At 50.9% G+C, this 24431-nt stretch overlaps 1 protein-coding gene across 1 annotated transcript in view; it reads left to right on the top strand.

The window, feature by feature from the left end:
- TMEM132C (transmembrane protein 132C) overlaps positions 1-24073 on the top strand; it is a 318194-nt gene extending 294121 nt beyond the window's left edge. The window contains exons 6-9 of the mRNA XM_088019420.1: positions 7775-7980; positions 16534-16807; positions 17975-18166; positions 22877-24073. Of these exons, the coding sequence (XP_087875546.1) occupies positions 7775-7980; positions 16534-16807; positions 17975-18166; positions 22877-24073 (1869 nt within the window). The remainder of the gene's footprint in view (positions 1-7774; positions 7981-16533; positions 16808-17974; positions 18167-22876) is intronic.
- The last annotated feature ends 358 nt before the right edge of the window (positions 24074-24431 follow it).

A 24431-nucleotide genomic window follows, 5' to 3' on the forward strand; every position in this document is an offset into this window, starting at 1 on the left:
GCACCTGTATGTGCACCTGTGCATGTGTGCACCTGTGTGTATGTGCACCTGTGCATGCACCTGTGTGTATGTGCACCTGTGTGTGCACCTGTCCATGCATGCACCTGTGTGTGCACCTGTGCACAGTGGGGGCAGTGTGGGACCCGGTAGCCCTGAGTGGCCCCTCCAGTAGGAAGTGTGTGGTGAGCGCCATACCTGAGCACCAGGTACTATTTTAGGCACTGAAAAAACACTGAACAGTGAGCAAAGCAGTCAAAAAACTTGGTCATCCTAGAGTTGATGTTCTAGAAAGAGAGGACAAATAATAACCACAATAAATAGGTAAAGTGCATAGCGTATGAGAGGGTAATACATGATAAACAAGAAGAATAAAGCAAGGGGGGGTCTGGAGTTGTGATCTGAGTACAAATGTGAGCAAAAGGGCTCTGGGGAGCGTACGTGTGGGTAAGGCAGCGTTTCTCAGCCTCGGCACCACTGGCATTTGGGATCTGCTGATCTTTGTTGGGGGCCGTCCTGTGCGGTGCAGGAAGTCGAGCTGCGGCACCGGCCTCAGCCATTAGAAAGCATTCGCACGTCTTCAGCTGTGACAGCCCCTCCCCTAGTGGTGACAACCAAGAAGATCTCCAAGTCAAATGTCTCCTGGGGGACACAGTGGCCCCTGGTTGGGAGCCACTCTGTTGAAGACCTAGAGGAGACGAGGAACAAATCGCACAGGCGAGTGGGGGAGGAGCCTTCAGGCAGAAGGAACAGCACGTGCAAAGGCCCTGCAGCAGGAGGACCAGTGGGGGCTCAGGGAACAAGGAGGGGATGCATGGAAGATGCCTGGGAGAGATGCCAGGTGCACATCAGGGAAGAGCTTGGACTCCTCTAAGGATTTTGCCAGGGTTGAAAAGCGTTCTGTGGTTCACACAAAGTGCTCCACGTCAGCCCCCGATTAAGAAGATGTGGAAATGTTGGGAAGAGGTCTCTGGGTTGGAAGTTCCTACCCGTCCTTTCAGATCCCTCCACCTCCTCCTCCTGCTCTTTGCGTTCGCTTCACCAGGTGCGGCCATCCCCAGGTCCCCCCCCACCGCCGGCTGCAGCCATGGGAGGCTCCCCTGGACGGGGAGATGGGGGAGAGACGTCAGTATGTTCATCCCTCTAGGCCCCTTCCGCAAGCTTGCGGGTTGACAGCGGCTGCCCCGTCCGCCAAGGTCACAGCTCTGGAGGCAGGTGTCTCAGACCGGCGGCGCCCGCGCTGGGCTCCGGTAGCTGCCCCTCACCTGGCCTTTCCCTGGTGACCTGGGGCCGCCATAACAGATGGCTGCAGACCGGGTGGCTTTAAGCAGTGCTCTTCTCCCCCCGTGCCGGAGGCCAGCAGTCTGAAACCAGGCTGTGTGCAGGGCCCTGCTCCCTCTGAAGGCTCCAGGGGGCTGGGGAGGTCCCTGCCTTGCACCTGCAGCTCCCGGTGGCCGCAGTCCTTGCTGTTTCCTGGTGCGTGGCCACACCTCTCCGTCTCTGCTGATGTCCCCGCATCACCCTCCAGGTGCTTGCCTCCACATCCTTCTCTCCTCCTCTGCGGACACCAGCCCTCGGGGGCCCACTCCAAGCTGGTGTGACCTCGTTTCAGCTGATGACATCTGCAAAGACCCTATCTCCAAACCAGCTCCCGGTCTGGGGTTCCGGGTGGACGTGGATTTTGGAGGATGTTCTTGAACCCTCTCCCCCGTCTGTCTGCAGTGCTGCGCCGTCTCCTGCTAGTTTCCATAGCCCTGCCCACACCTTTGTTCAGAGTCCCTTTGTCACACTCTCCTCCAGGTGGCATGTCACGTCTGTTTCCCACCCAGACTTGGATGGATCCAGCCCATCCTGCGGGCTTGTTTGGGATGGGCCACGAGACAGACGGCCAGGGCAGCCTGTGGACAGGATGCAGATATGATCCCTCCTGGACTCGCCGGCCAGTGGCCTCTCTCCGCCCCTTCCTTTCCCTGCTCATCTGCCCGCAGGAATGGAGAGGACCCCCAAGACCCCCATGCCACGAAGGATGACTTCCAAGCCCCAACCTCAGGATGCTGCCTGTGAGGACAGCACCGTCAAAGCCGTCTGTCAAATCCGCCATCAGCAGGTGCTAGCCCCACCCGCCTCCCACCGCGGGCAAGCCACCTCCTCCACGAGCCCCAGCTCCCTAGCTTCCTCTTCTACTGGGACCGTGATTGCTGCCCGGAGCTCCAGAAAGGACCGAAATGAGGAAAGCACATGGCAGATGCTCTTCTACAAGAACACATCACTGCTGCACAAGACCCTGCAGTATTTTGTGTGAACGGAGCAAGGCCACTAACTCAAGAGCATAAGAAATGTAAATCTGATTTGTTTTATCTGAATTTAATTTCTATTTCCAGCCCCCGGGCTCCTAAGTGGCAAAACACAAACAAACAAAAACAAAACAAAACAAAACAAAAAACTAAGAGTTTGATTTCCAAACATAATAAGTTTGAGATGCTAATTAGAGATCCAAGTGGAGATGTTGAATAAGCCACTGGGTTCTGGAGGTAGGATTCTGGGAGCCATTCATAACTGAATGATTATAGTCATGGAAGGGATGTGTTATGGACTGGACGTCTTTGTGCACACCCCCATCCCAATTCCCAGGTTGAGACCCTAACTTGCAATGTGATGGTATAAGGGGGCAGGGCTTTGGGGAGGTGACTGGGTCACGAGGGTGGAGCCCTCATAGAAGGGATTAGTGACCTTAAAGCAGAGTCCCCAGAGAGCTCCCTGACCCCTTCTGCCCCTGGAGGGCGCAGCAAGTAGGTGGCATCTGTGAGACAGGATGGCTCCTCAGCACACACCGGGTCTGCTGGCGTCCTCCTCTGGGGCTCGCAGCCTCTGGAGCTGTAAGAAACAACTGTCTGTTCTTGAAGCCCCCAGGCTGTGATATTCAATATCCCGTTACGGCATCCCGCATGGATGAAGACAGGAAATAGAAGATTCCATGGAAACAGAGGAAGGGTGATTGCATTATTTCAAGGAGCGAGCCTCCATGTGTGCTCTCCAGACCTGGAGCATCAGCATCACCTGGGACCTTGTTAGAAATGCAGATGTGGGGTCCCCCCCAGACCTGCTCAGTCGGAGACTCTGGGAGTGGGTCCAAAGGTCTGTGTATTGACCTGCCCTCTGGGATTTTCTGTTGAGTTTGGAACCTGCTTGGCTGCTTTTTCAGACAGAAGTCGCATTGGATGTCAATGGTTGACCAGCAGGTGGCTTTGCCCTCCCCACGAAAGTGGTCCCCAAGTGGTTCCCCGTGGGAAGGAAGCAAGCGATGTCATCAAGAAGCTGCCAAGGTCCAAATGACAACAGAAGATGTCAACTGACTACATGTTGCTGAAGCAGACCCACCCTGGCCTCTCCAGGTCCTAAGAGCAGACATCAGTGGCTGGGTCAGTGGCCACCATGCATTTGGACTGGATGGTTTAAATGTCCAAGTGGGCAGAGGCCAGCAGACAGCTTTCCCAGCAGGTGGCCCACCCATTATTAAAGATGAAAAAGAGTCCCAGAAACGAAGCCAAGGGACTAAACAGATTCCTGTGGGGTTTTTGGTTCCTATTTTGCAGATAAGCCAGCTCATTTTGTGATATTGTGGTTCTCACTTCTAGCCACTTAGGAGGTGATTAATGCATCCCGAGACTTCCCCAGACATTTATGACACCTTCAGGAATAGCAGTGACAATGGCTCTATCATGCACCGCAACTTCATACCCTTGGCATTCCTCTTAATTATTTATGTATTCTGGAGCAGCCAGGTTCCCTCCCACCAGAGCTCAGGAAGGTAATAAATGAGCAAAGTCAATGGTCTGTAAATTACAACATTGATTAAAGAAGTGATTACTGATATAACTCTTGCTCGGCCATTATGCTAATGCCTACCCAGATTCAGGACAGTGTTTACATGCTAATGGCAAGTCTGGGACAGCGACTAAAATTGGTTTCCACCCTTAATCAGTAGGTAAACATTTTTAAACCACTCTTGACCATGAGTGAGAAGATCCATCCATGTGTTCCCCTCCCAGCTGCTCCTGCCACTGTCCCCAGCAGATGGAGGAAATTCTCTCAGCCCAGCCCTCACCAGCTGCCCTTCCAAACAGAAGCAAGAGTTGGAGATGAAAATTAGACCCAGAGTAGCCATCCATAGTTCCCAGAAACTGGGGAAGGAGAGGGTGATCATACGAGTTCATTGCTCAGCATCAATGTGATTTAACTGGGTCCACAGACTCCCAGAAGGAGACACTGCTCCTTCTAGAGCACATAGTCCTGACAAGAGACAGATAAGCAAATTGGCAATTATAGCTTAGTATGGTAAGTGCTATTTGAGGAGTCCACGTGTGACTTCATTAACTCCAAAATGTTATGCAAAACTGTATGTATATGCATTTCCATAGCAAGAATTAGCTTGACATGTGTTCTCAAAGGAGTGTGTTCTCAAAGGAGTCAGTGGCCCCAAAAAGTTAGGAAATACTGCTTGAGAACTTTCTGGAAGCTTTCAAGTAAATGTCTTGCATTTCCACTGCTCTTGGCTCCATCATATCTCAGTTTCTAACCACATCTCCCCTCACCCAAGATCCTTGTTTGGTTGTCCTGAAGCAGGCATCCCCATGAAGAATGGGTTCTGTTCATTCATCTACCCACCTGTCCACTCCTCCATCAACCCACCCATCCACTCATACATACATTCACCCACCCATCCACCCATCCATCCATCCACCCACCCACCTATCCACACACACAAACATCCATCCATCCATCCACCCATCCACCCATCCATCCATCCATCCATCCATCCACCCATCCATCCACCCATCCACCCATCCATCCATCCATCCATCCATCCACCCATCCATCCACCCATCCATCCATCCACCCACCCACCTATCCACACACACAAACATCCATCCACCCATCCATCCATACATACATACATACATTCACCCACCCACCTATCCACACACACAAACATCCATCCATCCATCCACCCATCCATCCATCCATCCATCCATCCATCCACCCATCCATCCATCCATCCATCCATCCATCCACCCATCCATCCATCCATCCATCCATCCATCCACCCATCCATCCATCCATCCACCCATCCATCCATCCATCCATCCATCCATCCATCCATCCATACATACATACATTCATCCACCCATCCATATACCCATATACCCATCCATCCACCCACCCACCCATCCATTTATCCATCCATCTGTCCATATACCCACCCACCCACCCGTCCACTCATCCTCTCATCCATCCATACGTTCATCCATTCATCCATCCACCCATGTACCCATCTATCTACCACCCACCCATCCACACACCCAAACATACATACATTCATCCACCCACCCATCCATCTAGGCATACATACATTCAGTCTTCTGTCCATTCAGTATCCACTCTGCTAAGCTCCTGCTTCATGAGCATCTGCTGTATGGAACCAAGAGATCAAAGGTTTAAAAAGATGTACTTCTTTCTTCAAGGATTTCATAGTTTGATGGTTGATCTGGACACACGGGGCCAGTATAAATCACATTTTACCAACTTGAATATGCAAGACAGTCATGTCATTTCTTGAAAACACAAGTTGATTTCTATTCTCAATTTTCATTTCATTAAGGCTACAGAACATAATCCCAGTCTGATTTTCAAAAGACGTAACTATTGCCAAGGCCTTGGGCGAGGGGGGCTTCCAGTCTCCAAACGTTCTGCTTACAGTCCCTAGAGGCATCCGTTACCGGTCGGAGTTACCTTGAATATGGTCCCACCATATTCAACCACCATTCATGTCCGTGGTGCCCCTTCCAGCCCACTTCCAGGGGACACAGGCATCTTCCTGCTGTTTGCTTGCCACGTGAGAATGTCTACGGGTGTGTGTACAGATTCATCTCCCTAAGGGTTTAGTCTTTGGAACACAAAATCTTAATGCTTGCAGTCTTTTATTTTATTTTCTATGTGTTTATTTTGCTTTGTGCTCTGTCTCAGCCCTTTCCTGAGGTAATGATGTGGTAGGAACGGGAAAAGCAAAGGGAGAAATACAGAGGGAGGGGACATAGGTTGGTAGTCACTAATGCGAAGCATTTATTCACAGGCTAAGCAGTTCTAATACCGATATATAAATGATCCCAGGGAGTTGGGGAGGTGCCTGGCCAGGCCAGTAAGGAAGAAAGGATGTTCTTTTTTATTGTTATGTTAATCACCATACATTACATCATTAGTTTTGGATGTAGTGTTCCATGATTCATTGTTTGTTCATAACACCCAGTGTTCCACGCAGAACGTGCCCTCTTTAATACCCATCACCAGGCTAACCCATCCCCCACCCCCCTCCCCTCTAGAACCCTCAGTTTGTTTTTCAGAGTCCATCGTCTCTCATGGTTGGTCTCCCCCTCCGATTTCCCCCCCTTCATTCTTCCCCTCCTGCTATCTTCTTCTTTTTCTTTTCTTAACATATATTGCATTATTTGTTTCAGAAGTACAGATCTGTGATTCAACAGTCTTGCACAATTCACAGCACTCACTGTAGCACATACACTCCCCAATGTCCATCACCCAGCCACCCCATCCCTCCCACCCCCCACCACTCCAGCAACCCTCAGTTTGTTCCTGAGATTGAGAATTCCTCATATCAGTGAGGTCATAGGATACATGTCTTTCTCTGCTTGACTTATTTCACTCAGCATAACACCCTCCAGTTCCATCACGTCGTTGCAAATGGCAAGATCTCATTCCTTTTGATGGCTGCATAATATTCCATTGTGTATATATACCACATCTTCTTTATCCACTCATCTGTCGATGGGCATCTTGGCTCTTTCCACAGTTTGGCTATTGTGGACATTGCTGCTATAAACATCGGGGTGCACATACCCCTTCGGGTCCCTACATTTGTATCTTTGTGGTAAATACCTGGTAGTGCAATTGCTGGGTCGTATGGTAGCTCTATTTTCAACTGCTGGAGGAACCTCCATACTGTTTTCCAGAGTGGTTGCACCAGCTTGCATTCCTACCAACAGTGTAGGAGGGTTCCCCGGAAGAAAGGATGTTCTTAGGCAAAGGGAGCCTCATGTGCAGAGGCCTGGGTGTCTCAGACTGTCAGGATGTGTGTGATCAGAGATCAGTGAGTCAGGCTGCAGAGGAAGAAGGTAGCAGAAGCCCTTCAGATCCTGGAAAGTTGCTTGGGGTGTGTTTCATTTTGTGAGAAGACATCAGCCTGGGGAGCAGATACCTCTGGTGGCCACTGAGAGTTCAGGCTTGGCTGCAGCTCACTTTGTGATTGGACCACATTCCACCTCAGACTACTACTGTTTTCTATCCCGGGGTCTTCTCAGATGCCATGGGCTAGTGTGTCAGCCTGGAAGTGCCAGGGGGTCAACACATGGGGGCGGTGAGAGACAGGAGCTGGTAGATAATATTCCTGTCTCTTATCCTTCAGGGGGACAATTTTGTAGGCTTTCATGAGGTTCCAGAGAAACTGATCCACAGCAAAAAGAAAAAAAAAAAGTAAAGATGTAGCTTTTTATTGACTTATCCTCTTTCTCTCTCTCACTCTGTTCTGCAGCCCCTGCTCCCTGGGGCCATCTCCCAAGTAGACCAGGTGCACAGAATACTTGTTTCAGGCTCTGCATTTGGAGGACCCAAAATTAAGCATGTGTGCTTGGCTAGAGAAAAAGACAAATGGAAGAAGAGTGGTTTGCAGGGCCCGGTGACCTCTCCATCCCCCTTTCTGTCTTTGCAGGTGTCTGACCGCTGTGACTATGTCTTTGTCAATGGCAAAGAGATGAAGGGCAAGGTGAATGCGGTGGTGAACTTCACCTACCAGCACCTGAGTGCCTCCCTGCCCATCACTGTGTGGGTGCCCCGGCTGCCCCTGCAGATTGAGGTCTCTGACACAGAGCTGAGCCAGATCAAAGGCTGGAGGGTCCCCATTGTGGCCAGTAAGAGGTGAGCCGGGGATGGGAAGACACAGCAGAGCCATAACAATGGTTTTGTTTACCGACCACACTGCTGGAGCCGGGACAGGGCCCGGCACATGGTGGATGCTGGTACGATCCTGTGATTACATTCTCTCCAGCCTAACCAAGGCCCAGGATAACCAGCCAGGCAAGAGGCTAAACAGCGGCAGTACCCTCATCAACCCCAGACCGCGTGTGCTCTGCACTTGGGCTTCCAGTAGACAGTCCTGAAAGGGCTTCCCCAGAGTGAAGCGACAGAAGTGATACATTTTTCTAGCTCCTCAGCCCCCAGGGGAATTTGAGTTTGGGGTTCTTTTCTCGAAGTAAAACAGTGATTTCTTTTTCTGTGTTTTATGAATATCCGTAAGCTTGATCAGCTCTGTGCGTTTCAAATCACTGCATAAAATTAATTTGCATTTATACTGGACCATGGTGTTGCTGTTTGCTCTTAAACAAAAAAAAACAAGGCTCTAATTTGTCCTGTGTGACTCTGGATTGTCACATGTAGGAGCTGGGGTCTTGTTTCCTCAGCTCTGTGGCCCCCTGGTCAGCAAAATGAGTTGTCACGTTCCTGGTCTCCTGCCTGGGATCTTCTGTCCTGAACCCTCGGGGCTGTTTGCCGGCGTCTCCCAGACACGAGCTCTTCATTTTAAGGGTCAAGCCAGCGTGCACTCAGGAAAAGCCCCTGTGCCCCTGGAAGATGCTGCATCCCTCTCTCCAAGGAGACCTTGAAAGAAACTGCCCGGACTGCCGGGGTCCGGGGGGCAGCCACGAATCCGGGCAATCCTTCAGACCGTGAGGTGGTCATGAGGGACCGAGAGAACGAGTCTGCTCTGTGTCCCTGGGGACGGCAGACCTGAGACTGGCAGCCACTTCCTAGCTCTGTGAGCTTGCCCACCGTTCCTAACCTCCACCCCCCAAACCCCAGAACATAAGAACAGCTAGTTTTGGGGGGTGGAACAAGGTGGCGGAGGAGTAGGAGACCTAGATTTCGTCTGGTCTCAGGAATTCAGGTGAATAGGGATCAAACCATTCTGAACACCTACGAACTCAACAGGAGATCGAAGAAAAGAATAGCAACAACTCTCTGAACAGAGAAGCGACCACTTACTGGAAGGTAGGGCGTGCGGAGAAGTGAATCCGAGGCGATATTCGGGAGGATAGACGGCGGGGGAGGGGGCCTCCGGCGGCCGCTTCTGGCAAGTGCTAGAGCCGCGGAGCACAAAATCGAACTTGTAGAAGTCGGCTCCGCTGAGGGACGTCACTGCAGTGGCTGAGCGGGGGGTGGAATCCTCCCAGAACAGTGTGGTCTCAGGACCCTTGGGGTCACAGAGAGACCGGGGGTGCCTGAGTGCTCCAGAGCTCCCAGGGATCGGAGCGGGGAAGCCGGCTGCAGAGACGGAGCCGAGGCGCGGGCTCTCAGCTCGGGGTGGCCATAAACTGTGATCCGCGGCCCAGTCGGGCCACTGCTCCTCCAGCAGGGACCCAACAAGCGGCAGATCCGGGGAGACTCCCCTTCCTCCCCCGGGAGGAGCGGCGCAGGAGCGCACCGCAGGGATCTGCTGGGTTTGGAGACGCCACACGGGGTCGGGGGCCAGAGATACAAACGCTCGGTCACAGGCCGGGTGAGCACGGAGTGCGGCCGGAGACCGGGGACACGGGAGTGACTGCTTTTCTCTGGGGGCGCACTGAGGAGCGGGTACCCGAGTTCTCAGCTCCTCCGGGCGGAGATTGGGAGGCCACCATTTCTGCCCTGGTCCTCCAAAGCTGTGCGGAGAGCTTGCAGGGAACAAAAGCTCCCGAGCGCAAACCCGAGCAGCTTGCTTAGCCCGGACCGACAAGGGCGGGGCAATTCCGCCTCCGGCAAAGACATTTGGGAACCACGGCAACAGGCCCCTCCCCCAGAAGATCAGCACGAACAGCCAGCAAGCCAAGACCAAGTTTACCGATCAAGGAGAACGGGAGAACTCCAGCGCTAGGGGAATACTGCACATAGATTCATGGCTTTTTTTTTACCATGATTCATTAGTTCATCAAAGTTAATTTTTTTAACTTTTTTTTTCTTTTTCCCTTTTTCAAGCAACATCTTATCAATCTCTTTTTAAAAAAAAAAAATTTTTTATTTTTCATTTTTAGAGTCATATTTTATCCCTTCATAGTAGTTACCCTTATTTTTGGCATATATATATAAGTTGTTCCCTCTTTAAAATTTTGAGATACAGTTACTTCTAACAGATCAAAATATACCCTAAATCACTAGTGTATGGCTCTGTTCTAGTCTCCTGCCTGATCACATTCTCTCCCTTTTTTCTTTTTTTTTTTTAATCTTCTTTCTTTTTTCAAACAACTTCTTATCTTATCAAGTCCTTTTATAAAATCTTTTATAATTTTCATCTTTACAGTCATCTTAATCCCTTCATTGTATCAACCCTTATTTTGTACATATATGTCTTTCTTCCTTTAAAATTTTAGGAGGCACTTTTTTCTAACAGACCAAAATATGCCCAAAATCTAGTCTGTGGCACTGATCTATGCACTAGCCTGATCATATTTGATCACATTCTGCTTTTTTTGTATTGTTCTGTTTTTGTTTTTATCTTTTTTTTTCTTTTTCTCTTTCTTTTTTCTTTCTTTCCCTTTCTTTTCCCCTGGTTTCAGGTCTTTTCTGATTTGTATACAGTATATTTGCTGGAGACGTTGTTAACCTCTTAGCATTCTGTTCTCTTATTCATCTATTCTCCTCTGGACAAAATGACAAGATGAAAAAAATCACCTCAGCAAAAAGAACAAGAGATAGTACCGTCAGCCAGGGACCTACACAATACGGACATTAGTACGATGTCGGACCTAGAGTTCAGAATCATGACTTTAAAGATACTAGCTGGGCTTGAAAAAAGCGTGGAAGTTATTAGAGAAACGCTTTCTGGAGAAATAAAAGAACTAAAATCTAACCAAGTGGAAATCAAAAAGGCTATTGATGAGGTGCAATCAAAAATGGGGGCACTAACTGCTAGGATAAATGAGGCAGAAGAGAGAATCAGTGATATAGAAGACCAAATGATGGAAAATAAAGAGGCTGAGAAAAAGAGAGAGAAACAACTACAGGATCACAAGGGCAGAATTCGAGAGATAAGTGATACGATAAGACGAAACAACATTAGAATAATTGGGATCCCAGAAGAAGAAGAAAGAGAGAGACGGGCAGAAGGTATATTGGAGCAAATAATAGCAGAGAACTTCCCTAATGTGAGGAAGGAAACAGGCATCAAAATCCAGGAGGCACAGAGAACCCCTCTCAAAATCAATAATAATAGGTCAACCCCCTGACATCTAATAGTAAAACTTACGAGTCTCAGAGACAAAGAGAAATGCCTGAAAGCAGCTCGGGAGAAGAGATATGTAACCTACAATGGTAAAAATATTAGATTGGCAACAGACCTATCCACAGAGACCTGGCAGGCCAGAAAGGACTGGCAAGAAATCTTCAGAGCACTAAATGAGAAAAATATGCAGCCAAGAATACTATATCCAGCTAGGATGTCATTGAAAATAGAAGGAGAGATAAAAAGCTTCCAGAACAAACAAAAACTAAAGGAATTTGCAAACACGAAAACAGCCCTCCAAGAAATATTGAAAGGGGTCCTCTAAGCAAAGAGAGAGCCTAAAAGCAGCAAAGATCAGAAAGGAACACAGACAACATACAGTAACAGTCACCTTACAGGCAATACAATGGCAGTAAATTCATACCTTTCAATAGTTACCCTGAATGTAAATGGGCTCAATGCCCCAATCAAAAGACACAGGCTATCAGATTGGATTAAAAAACAAGACCCATCAATATGCTGTCTGCAAGAGACTCATTTTAGACCCAAAGACACCCCCAGATTGAAAGTGAGGGGGTGGAAAACCATTTACCATGCTAATGGACACCAAAAGAAAGCTGGGGTGGCAATCCTTATATCAGACAAACTAGATTTTAAAACAAAGACTGTAATAAGAGATGAGGAAGGGCACTATATCCTACTTAAAGGGTCTATCCAACAAGAAGATCTAACAATTGTAAATATCTATGCCCCTAACGTGGGAGCAGCCAATTATATAAGACAATTAATAACAAAAGCAAAGAGACACATTGACAACAATACAATAATAGTGGGGGACTTTAACAGCCCCCTCACTGAAATGGACAGATCATCTAAGCAAAAGATCAACAAGGAAATAAAGACTTTAAATGACACACTGGACCCAATGGACTTCACAGACATATTCAGAACATTCCATCCCAAAGCAATGGAATACACATTCTTCTCTAGTGCCCATGGAACATTCTCCAGAATTGATCACATCCTAGGTCACAAATCAGGTCTCAACCGGTACCAAAAGATTGGGATCATTCCCTGCATATTTTCAGACCACAATGCTTTGAAACTAGAACTCAATCACAAGAGGAAAGTCAGAAAGAACTCAAATACATGGAGGCTAAAGAGCATCCTACTAAAGAATGAATGGGTCAACCAGAAAATTAAAGAAGAATTAAAAAAATTCATGGAAACCAATGAAAATGAAAACACAACTGTTCCAAATCTTTGGGATACAGCAAAGGCAGTCCTGAGAGGAAAGTATATAGCAATACAAGCCTTTCTCAAGAAACAAGAAAGGTCTCAAATACACAACCTAACCCTACACCTAAAGGAGCTGGAGAAAGAACGGCAAATAAAGCCTAAACCCAGCAGGAGAAGAGAAATAATACAGATCAGAGCAGAAATCAATGACATAAAAACCAAAAGAACAGTAGAACAGATCAACGAAACTAGGAGCTGGTTCTTTGAAAGAATTAACAAGATTGATAAACCCCTGGCCAGACTGATCAAAAAGAAAAGAGAAATGACCCAAATCAACAAAATCATGAATGAAAGAGGAGAGATCACAACCAACACCAAAGAAATACAAACAATTATAAGAACATATTATGAGCAACTCTATGCCAGCAAATTAGATAACCTGGAAGAAATGGGTGCATTCCTAGAGATGTATCAACTACCAAAACTGAACCAGGAAGAAATAGAAAACCTGAACAGACCTATAACCACTAAGGAAATTGAAGCAGTCATCAAAAATCTCCCAAGAAACAAAAGCCCAGGGCCAGATGGCTTCCCAGGGGAATTCTATCAGACATTTAAAGAAGAATTAATACCTATTCTCCTGAAACTGTTCCAAAAAATAGAAATGGAAGGAAAACTTCCAAATTCATTTTATGAGGCCACCATTACCTTGATCCCAAAGCCAGACAAAGACCCCATCAAAAAGGAGAATTACAGACCAATATCCTTGATGAACATGGATGCAAAAATTCTCACCAAAATACTAGCCAATAGGATCCAACAGTACATTAAAAGGATTATTCACCACGACCAAGTGGGATTTATCCCTGGGCTGCAAGGCTGGTTCAACATCCGCAAATCAATCAACGTGATACAATACATTAACAAAAGAAAGAACAAGAATCATATGATCCTCTCAATAGATGCAGAAAAAGCATTTGACAAAGTACAGCATCCCTTCTTGATCAAAACTCTTCAGAGTATAGGGATAGAGGGTACATACCTCAATATCATAAAAGCCATCTACGAAAAACCTACAGCGAATATTATTCTCAATGGGGAAAAGCTGAGAGCTTTTCCCCTAAGGTCAGGAACGCGGCAGGGATGTCCACTCTCACCACTGCTATTCAACATAGTATTAGAAGTCCTAGCCACAGCAATCAGACAACAAAAAGAAATCCAAGGCATCCAAATCGGCAAAGAGGAAGTCAAACTCTCACTCTTTGCAGATGATATGATACTGTATGTGGAAAACCCAAAAGACTCCACCCCAAAACTGCTAGAACTCATACAGGAATTCAGTCAAGTAGCAGGATATAAAATCAATGCACAGAAATCAGTGGCATTCTTATACACCAACAACAAGACAGAAGAGAGACAAATCAAGGAGTCGATCCCATTCACAATTGCACCCAAAACCATAAGATACCTAGGAATAAATTTAACCAAAGAGGCAAAGGATCTGTACTCAGAAAACTATAAAATACTCATGAAAGAAATGGAAGAAGACACAAAGAAATGGAAAAACGTTCCATGCTCATGGATTGGGAGAACCAACATTGTGAAGATGTCAATGCTACCTAGAGCAATCTACACATTCAATGCAATCCCCATCAAAATACCATCCACTTTTTTCAAAGAAATGGAACAAATAATCCTAAAATTTGTATGGAACCAGAAGAGACCCCGAATAGCCAGAGGAATATTGAAAAAGAAAAGCAAAGCTGGCGGCATCACAATTCCGGACTTCCAGCTCTATTACAAACCTGTCATCATCAAGACAGTATGGTAGTGGCACAAAAACAGACACATAGATCAATGGAACAGAATCGAGAGCCCAGAAATGGACCCTCAACTCTATGGTCAACTCATCTTTGACAAAGCAGGAAAGAATGTCCAATGGCAAAAAGACAGTCTCTTCAACAAATGGCGTTGGGAAAATTGGACAGCCACATGCAGAAGAATGAAACTGGACCATTTCCTTACACCACACAGAAAAATAGACTCCAAATGGTTGAAAGACCTAAACATGAGACAGGAGTCCATCAAAATCCTAAAGGAGAACACAGGTAGCAACCTCTTCCACCTCAGCCGCAGCAACTTCTCCCTAGAAACATCGCCAAAGGCACGGGAAGCCAGGGCAAAAATGAACTATTGGGATTTCATCAAGATAAAAAGCTTCTGCACAGCAAAAGAAACAGTCCACAAAACCAAAAGACAACCGACAGAATGGGAGAAAATATTTGCAAATGACATATCAGATAAAGGGCTAGTATCCAAAATCTATAAAGAACTTATGAAACTCAACACCCAAAGAACAAATAATCCAATCAAGAAATGGGCAGAAGACATGAACAGACATTTTTCCAAAGAAGACATCCAAATGGCCAACAGGCACATGAAAAAGTGCTCAACATCGCTCGGCATCAGGGAAATCCAAATCAAAACCTCAATGAGATACCACCTCACACCCGTCAGAATGGCTAAAATTAACAAGTCAGGAAACGACAGATATTGGCGGGGATGCGGAGAAAGGGGAACCCTCCTACACTGTTGGTGGGAATGCAAGCTGGTGCAACCCCTCTGGAAAACAGTATGGAGGTTCCTCAAACAGTTGAAAATAGAGCTACCATAGGATCCAGCAATTGCACTTATGGGTATTTACCCCAAAGATACAAATGTAGGGACCCGAAGGGATACGTGCACCCCGATGTTTATAGCAGCAATGTCCACAATAGCCAAACTGTGGAAAGAGCCAAGATGTCCATCGACAGATGAATGGATAAAGAAGAGGTGGTATCTATACACAATGGAATATTATGCAGCCATCAAAAGGAATGAGATCTTGCCATTTGCAACGACGTGGATGGAACTGGAGGGTGTTATGCTGAGTGAAATAAGTCAATCAGAGAAAGACATGTATCCTATGACCTCACTGATATGAGGAATTCTTAATCTCAGGAACAAACTGAGGGTTGCTGGAGTGGTTGGGGGTGGGAGGGATGGGGTGGCTGGGTGATGGACATTGGGGAGGGTATGTGCTATGGTGAGCACTGTGAATTGTGCAAGACTGTTGAATCACAGATGTGTACGTCTGAAACAAATAACGCAACATATTTTAAGAAAAAAGAAAAAGAAGAAGATAGCAGGAGAGGAAGAATGAAGGGGAGTAAGTCGGAGGGGGAGACGAACCAGGAGAGACGATGGACTCTGAAGAACAAACTGAGGGTTCTAGAGGGGAGGGGGGTGGGGGATGGGTTAGCCTGGTGATGGGTATTAAAGAGGGCACATGCTGCATGGAGCACTGGGTGTTATGAACAAACAATGAATCATGGAACACTGCACCAAAACAAATGATGTAATATATGGTGATTAACATAACAATAAAAAATTAAAAAAAGAAAAAAAGAACAGCTAGTTTTGCCTCATAGTGTTATGAGATGAAGAGTCCGTACATGTGGAGCCTAGAAGGGCACATTTGAAGAGCGTAGTACAGCTCTGCTCAATAAACCTTGCTGCAGTGGTGGAATGTTCTAGAACCACATCTTCCACTACGGCAGCCACTAGCAAGTGTGGTTGTGGAGTGCTTGGAATATGGCTTGGGTAACTAGGAAATTTAAACTTTTCATTGATTTAGTTCTTATGCATTTAAATGAAATTGTAAATTGGCACACGTGGCTATTAGCTACTTATTTATTGGACAGCGTAGACTTCGTCAGTGTTAGCTCTTAAGTCTTTTGTCAACGAATGTCTCCAAGAAAGAGATGTCCGACCCTCTGTGCTGCCCGTGATGAACCCGGGGCTCCTGTGGGGTCCCAAGGTTCCCGCCCAGGATGCTGTCCCTTGGAGGTGGAGGCAGGCACCCACCCGGCTGGCTTATGACCCCGGCGCACCTTTGCATCCACTCTTGGGACCTGAGAGCTTGTTCTTGTACCCCCCAGGCCCACACGAGAGAGCGGGGATGAAGACGAGGAGGAGCGGCGGGGCCGCGGCTGCGCCCTGCAGTACCAGCACGCCACCGTGCGCGTCCTCACCCAGTTCGTGGCCGAGGGCGCCGGCCCGTGGGGCCAGCTGAGCCACCTGCTCGGTCCTGACTGGCAGGTCGACATCACCCACCTGGTTGCAGACTTCATGAAGCTGGAGGAACCTCACGTGGCCACCCTCCAGGACAGCAGGGTCCTGGTCGGGCGGGAGGTCGGGATGACCACCATCCAGGTAGGGAGCCAGAGCCCGGGACTTCTGCATGCTCGGCACCGGACACCATGCCGGGCACTGGGGGAGGCTCACAGGAACGGTGGGGCATTGTGCCCAATTCCTGGCCCCCAGGGTGGCATCCTCGGGACACTGGAAGGTGAGCCTGGACCAGCTCTGTGAGTCCCAGTCTTCTTACAAACAGAATTGAGAAGGTGGTGGCCACACGGCCTTGGCACCCGGCATGTCCCCTCTCTCAACTCCTGCGTCCTCCGCTCCCGACACATTCCAGCACTCCCCGTCCTGCCTCTGACTCCCCACGCTTTGCCCCGCTGCCTGCACATGTACCTCCTACACGTCTCAGAATCCACCCCCTCCTTCCCTCCTTGCTGCGCCTGCCCGGGACCCGGGGAAGGTGCCTCCCTTCTTCCCTTAAAGCATCTAGTCCTTCTGCTGTGGATTCATTCAACAAACTCTCTTCAAAGTCCTATCACCCGTCTGTTCAAGGAAATGCATAGTATGGTGGGCTCTCAGATCAGAAGGGATGGAGTGGTGGGCCCTTTCCGAAACCCCTCAAGTTCTGCCCCACGGACTGCACCTTCTGGGGGTGTCATTCTGGATCCTGAGACCACAACCGTATGCGGGAACAATGGGGACGTTTCCATGATTTCACCAGGAGATCTCAAGGGCGACATTTGTTTTATGAGAGGCAGCCAAAAGTAATGTTTCAGCAGAGGATACATTGTGCTGGGGGTCTGGGGAGGGAGTAGACTATTTATAACTCAGTTCTCACCAGTTAGTCCCAAAGTTGATTTAGAATGTGATTCAGGTTGCACAAAGTCAACCCATGTGTGACTTTTCATGAGCCCAGTCAGGATGGCCATGTGCAGTGAATCAGGTTGTGCAGTGTACAAGAGTGCCTCATCAACATGGGAGGGGGCGTTTCCTTCTAAAAGTAGAATGGATTTTGACATTTATTGCAATTTTGCAACAGACAGAGCTAAAGTGTCTTGGGGAAGCGTGGCTTTATCTGATTCTTGCAAAGAGGCATCGTGTGGGCTGGTGCATCTATAGTGAAGAAGGTGTGTGACTCCTTCGCCCTGTGTTCTGGACGCAGGCCCAGGGCAAGGCGGAAGTATTGCTGGGGGAGAGTCCCACATCTGGGAATATTCTGTCCTGCCGACCTTACAGGTGTTGTCCCCACTGTCCGACTCCATCCTGGCAGAGAAGACGGTAACCGTGTTAGACGACAAAGTGTCAGTGACGGACTTGGCCATCCAGCTCGTGGCCGGGCTTTCTGTCACCCTCCACCCCAGCACGGAGAACAGCAAGGCCATCACCGCTGTGGCCACAGCTGAGGAGCTGCTGCGGACCCCCAAACAGGTAAGGGTCTAGAGGCCAGAGGTGGAGAGGGGCAGGACAGTCGCTGTGCTGGACTCAGCAAGAGGGGCGGGGGGAGGGAGGAACGGGTCAGAGAAGCTGAACCACGTTCCAGAGCACAGTGACCAGGGCTGCGAAAATCCACAAGACGGCGTCTTCCCGGTCCTGGGCTCTGATGACCGGGGGTGACAAACTTAGTGGCTTAAACAACACCCACTTAGGAGCTCGGCTCTGTGGCTCAGCTGGGTTCCAGGCTCAGGGCACCACAGGCTGAGAGCAGAGCCAACATTCTGGGGACTAGTCGGCCTCCCTGCTCGCCCACGTCTCTGCAGTTCTGTGACAGGTGTCTGTTTCTTTGCTGACGGTTCCCCGGGGGCCTCGCTGAGCTCCCTAAGGCCACCCGTGTTCCTTCTCACTTCCCACACCCACATTATGTTCAAAACCAGCAACGTGCATGGAGGCCTTTCATGCTTTACATCTCTCACCTCCCCTCTGGCTCACCCAGACCATCCAGGCAGATGACCCTAACTTCAGGTCAGCTGTGCCGCGTGACAGAGCATAATCGTGGGAGTGGCATCTCCTTAATATATCCCAGGTTCCAAAGATGAGGGTCATTCTAGAAATCGTGTGGCTACACGCAGACTTTGCTCTGGAGCATCAGCAGGAGAGATCTGGAACACGTTCCCATCCATGTCGGGCCCCCATTGCTGGCTTCTGTCATCTCTCCTGGGGGCATGGTGTTTTCTGCTTCCTAAAGAGCAAAGTAAGGGGAGTGGAGAAGAGTTGGGGGAACAAAGCAGGGAGCAGGGAGCTCTTTGCTGAGAAGGGGTAATTCATTAGGTGATGATTGGCATGGAGGCCTCGCAGGCGTGGGGCAGGGCCCTTCATGCCCCGGCAGTGTCTCCCATCTGTCTTCATCGGCTCATGGTAATTGGAGGTCCCAGCACGGCCTCGGAGGGGATTTATGGATGTAGTTCATTCAATTTGCAGACATGACTCTTGTAAGGACGGCGCTCTAAATCATTCCTGGGCGTGTGTTATTTTAAGTCATTCAGAATTTCTCATCTTTGGGAAAATGCGTTGGCTTCTCCCGAGAAAACCCTGTGTTCCAGCCTCGCTGTAACAAGCTAATGGAGGAACCGACTCTCAGTCACACGGCAGGGTTGATGGAGATGTATTTCGGCAAGCCTGCGGTGTTCAGAGGGCTTAATTTTGATCGTCTGCCATTCAGGGGGCTTGTTCTATGTGAAGTTCTTTCTCTGTCTAGAATTTGTGAAGAAAAATTAACTCGGGATGGAAAGTCAGCCAAGATGAACTCGCAGACCGTGTGAACCGTGTTTTCATGCTAGCCCTCGGTGTGTGCAAAGCTAGCCCCTTGTTCTCGGTATTTCAACTCTGAGATACAAAAGCTGGAAGATTTTTACACCCGTAAACACGAGGACAGCAGCATATACCTCCCCTGTGCCTCATCGGTTTCAGAAAAGCCAGGACAGAGAAATGAAGTGAGGAATCCCCGGGCATTCATGTATCCGATCTGGGCATTAGAAGGGGGTCTCGTTGATGGACGTGGACAGAGGGGACACGGGTGGGAAGCAAAATTACTGAGCCATATTGCCTGTCTCACCTGATTCCCCCAGAAGCTGAGCCTGGCACTAGGATTCAAGTTCAAATACTTAATTCGAGTGGTGGAGGGAGACCCCAGAGGGGAGTCGGGAAGTGCTCCCAGGGATGGAGGACAGTCGGTAGAGTGTGTCCCCCGCTCGGCCACCACTGTGGCTCCCAGAGACTGTGTCTGCTGGGGAAACCGCCAGCCAGTGTTGACCAGGGGCAAGGGGGCTGGTTGAGGGCTGCCTCTGCAGGGTGTCAATTCCTTGGCACTTCTGGCTACAGGCATGGCCGCAGGGGTTCCAGAGGCCAGAGAATGCCCTCGGGCAAAGCCATCTTGCAGAGCTGACCCTTGAAAGCTGAGCGGACAGGGGCCACGGGGGAGTGGGCAGGTGCCACCAGTGAGTGCCATGCCCTCCCAGATTCCATGCGTGGTCTCACTCGCCCCTCTCAGGCCGCCGGCACTGGCATCGGTCTGGGCTTTCAGTTACAAGTGACAGAGACACAACCCAGGCTGGCCGGAGCGGACGTCGGCCTTGATCAGTTCATGCCCGGGATTGGTACCTCCAGGTCAAGCTAGACCCAGCTGCTCAGTGGCCCCAGAGAGCTTCACGTTTCTTATCCACAATTGTTCTCAATTCTGGAAAATGCCCAGCCACTATTTCTTTGGATACTGACTTCCCCCACTGGCTCCCTTCTGGAGCTTGTCACCGAAACTCTTGGTCGTTTTCATACTGTCTCTTGTTTCTTTCAAGTTGTCGTTCGTGTGTTTCATCCTGTGATGGTGTTTTGGGTCGGTTCCCTGGCTCTGTCTGCCCGGACACTGACTCTCTCCCCAGATGCGTCTACTCTGCTTTGCAAGCCAGCCCTTGGGTAATTAATTTCCACTGGAGCACTTTGTTGTTTCTAGAAGTTCTAGGTGGTTCTTTCCACACCGTCCTGTTGTTTTCCCGCTCAGCCCTCCTCTCTGTCCATGTCCCATGAACTGTTTTATTGCATGGGTTATTTTGTTGTTGCTGCTGGTTTATCTTATCATCTTTTCCAGTTGTTCTATTATCCAAAATCCTTGGTCTGCTGATCGACGTGATTGTTTACGATTTCCTCTCATGGTAAAGCCCTCCTGCTCAGGGAGTGTAATTGTTTGATCATAGTGCCTCTTGAGCTGTAGCTGCTTCGTTTTGCTCCTGATAGGGATTCTTTGCAGCCCTGCATTTGCACGGGCCCCTCTCTGCTGGAGGCCATGCACCCATGCAGGTCACGGAACTGCAGACCCCACACCCAGGTGTGGGGAAGCAGTGGGGTTTGGATTTCCAGGGGACACATTTTCCCGGCTGTGCTCAGAGCACAAACGAGCATCGTTGCTGTTTCTGGCCCAGTGGGTAGGATTTTCTCATCCCCCACTCCCGGCAGTCCTGGCTTTATGCACCCCATCTGACAGTCCCTGGGCGCAGCAGCATCCCCGCCACTGGCTGGCAAGCCTTCCGAGCAGCTCCAGCACCGGCCTCCAAGCCCCGTCAGTGACAGCTATCTGTAGGCACCCCTCTGGTAACACGTTCCCTCGTCGTTTCTGAGGCCCAGGAATTTGCATTGCCTTTTTGTGGTGTATTTTTACCTAGTTTTTAAGTGGTTGATCCTCAGCCAGTCTACTTTGTTGTTGGAACATGTTCTTAAGACAGTCTCCCTCTTTCTCTCTCTCTCTCTCCATTTCTTAACTCTTCCCTCCCCTTTGCTGACCGTCTGTTCCAGCAGATCCCAAGTTGCAGGCCACTACCACTGCAGGCTTGCACCCCAACTCAGCAGCTCCAGGGAATGCAGGCTTCTCCTCTGTAGTTCCAGCCAAAGCCCAGGAATCCACTCCCATTGGCTGGTTTCCATCCTGAGCCCCTTCCCGGGCCAAGCACCGTGGACGGGGTGGTGGAATGTTGCGATGGGCCAGACCTCAGTCACATGCCCAGCTATGGACCTGGAGGGTCCGGTCCAGTCCCACCGCATTGCATGCACACACCCTGAGTGGGGAAGACTGGGTTCTCCAAAGCTGGTGTTCTAGTCCCTGCCAGAAAGGAGGGATAGACCATAGTCGCGTCACAAAGACGTCCACCCCAGGCCCTGTGGTCGAGGTCTTCACGCTCCCACTTTCAGTCAGGGAAATGGAGGCCCGGGACTGTTTTTAAAAAAAAATGGACCAGGAGAAATAGCAGATCCATGTATTTATTTCAAAACTTGGGTCGAATTCTCCGCCCTTTGTTGTCATGCCCAGAAACCAGGACCAGAGGAGACCCTGGATCCTGAACAGACCCTTGGGGCTCCATTAGCTCTTCCCGGTCTTGCAAACGTTGCCCGTTCCCTTCCCCACTCTGCTTCTTGCTTCTTGCCCATCACCCCCAGCAGACTGTCCCACGGAGGTCGGCCTGGGCCCCTGACATGGCCAGTGCCCCCCACCCCCCGGGCCGCCCATCACCTTCCCCCCTCCCCTGCCAGAGCTCCCCGACTGCACGTCACACACAGAGCGAGCACACTCAGACCCGCGCAGCCTGAGCGGCTGGCCCGCCGTGGCCAACACCCGCAGGTGCCCCTTCTCCCTCCCTGGCTCCGGCAGCCCTCTCCGAGGCCCCTCGGTGTCTGGCACGGGCCTCTGATACACCTCACTAAATCCTGGTCTTAGACGACGGGGGAGAATTCCAGACACTCCAAAATTGTCTCCTTTAGCCCCCGCTCGCGAGGTGACCTCAGGGCCACCGGCAGCCAGGAGGCAGGGCAGCCACGGTGGTCTGGACTCGGGCCGGAGCGCTGGGTTCAAACCCCAGCCCCGCCAACCTGCCTGGGCGAGCTCGGGTGGGGTCCCCCTTCTCCCTGCGATCCGGTCTCCTCACCTGCAGAACGGTCACAGCATCTGCCTCGGGGGCTGCTGTGAGGGTCAAGTGAGTCCGTGAGCGCACGACCCTGAGGACTAGGGTGGATGCCCAGGAGGCACGGCTAGCCTGGCGCCAAGGATGCCGGCGCCCCAGCTCCCAGACGCTGGGCGTATGTCACCTTGCGCGGCGGGTTCCGAGGAGAAGAGGCCTCTCGAGCCCACACGCTATGTCCTCCTAACGGCCTCTCTCCCTGCAGGAAGCCGTGCTCAGCATTTGGCTGCATCTCAGCGACGGCTCGGTGACGCCACTGGACATCTACGACACCAAGGACTTCACCCTGACCGCCACCTCCCTGGACGAGGCCGTCGTGTCCACCCCCCAGGCCCGCTCTCCCAGCTGGCCGGCGGTGATGGCCGAAGGGGAGGGCCAGGGGCCCCTGCTCCGGGTGGACATGACCATCGCGGAGGCCTGCCAAAAGTCCAAACGCAAGAGCGTCCTGGCCGTGGGCGTGGGCAGCGTCAGGGTCAAGTTTGGCCAGAACGACGCTGACTCCAGCCCCGGCGGCGGAGGCGGCAGCGACAGCGACGAGGGCGAGATCAAGAACCACGCCAGCGACCGCCGGCAGAAGGGCCAGGAGCCCGAGGGGCCTGTGCACGGCGGCTCCTCCGTGGAGCTCGAGGAAGGGGCCCTCCGGAGAGGCAGCACCACGGCCAGGCCGCTGCTGGACAACAGGGTGGTGAAGAGCAGCCGGCCGGACGCGGGCAGGCCGTCCGGGGAGGGCCAGCTGCAGAACATCCCCCTGGACTTCACCAACTTCCCGGCCCAGGTGGACCTGCCCCGGGCAGGGGGCGGCCTGGGGGCCAGCGACCTGGTGCAGACGCCCCGCGGCCTGAGCGACCTGGAAATCGGCATGTACGCCCTGCTGGGCGTCTTCTGCTTGGCCATTCTCGTCTTCCTCATCAACTGCGCCACCTTCGCCCTCAAGTACCGGCACAAGCAGGTGTCGCTGGCAGGCCAGGCCTCCGTGACCCACTCGCACGACTGGGTGTGGCTGGGCAACGAAGCCGAGCTCCCGGAGCCCGCGGCCGAGGGGTCGCCGCCGCAGGGCGAGCACACGACCGTCCTGGACCACGCGCCGGGCGGCAGCGAGGAGAGCAGTCGTCTGCTGGTCAATGGTGGCGCCCGGCAGCACGTGCAAGGCCAGGTGCACCGGCCGGACTCGGTGGCCAGGCCGGCCAGGGACCCGAAGCTCGAGCCCCTGCACTCACCCACCTCCAAAAGGAAGAAGGTGAAGTTCGCCACCTTCACCACCATCCCGCCGGACGACGGCTGCCCCACCGTGAACTCCATCCTGGGCGGCGGTGAGGACATCAAGTGGGTGTGCCAGGACGTGGCCGCGGGCGCCCCCGAGGAGCTCAGAAACTACCTGGAGAAATTCAAGGGCCAGGCGTAGGCTCCTGTGGTGCGGGGCGCCGCGCTCGGTTCCAGAGTGGGTCTGGCCCTGGCGTTGGGGGGCGCCTGGCACTGGGGGCCGCAGACCACCGAGGTCCTGCAGCCAGAGGGGCCGCGCACGTGTGTGCGTGTGTGCGTGTGTGTGCGTGTGTGCATGTGTGTGCGTGTGTGCGTGTGTGTGTGTGTGTGTCTTGCCGGGAGGGGTTTTAGCAGCTGGTGGCGGCAGAGTTCTGAAAGCGGAGCAAACTCTGGGCGGGTGGCTGACGGCGACGCCGGCCTGCACACGAGGCCACCTTAGGAAGGTGATTTTATGAGTCAAAATAGAACGCAGACAAGCTACCAAAAAATTATTTGTTAAA

This window comes from Eumetopias jubatus, unplaced genomic scaffold (genome assembly GCF_037043125.1).
Source record: "Eumetopias jubatus isolate StellerSeaLion01/CBP00866 unplaced genomic scaffold, mEumJub1_p1.0 scaffold_16, whole genome shotgun sequence".
NCBI classification, from domain to species: Eukaryota; Metazoa; Chordata; class Mammalia; order Carnivora; family Otariidae; genus Eumetopias; species Eumetopias jubatus.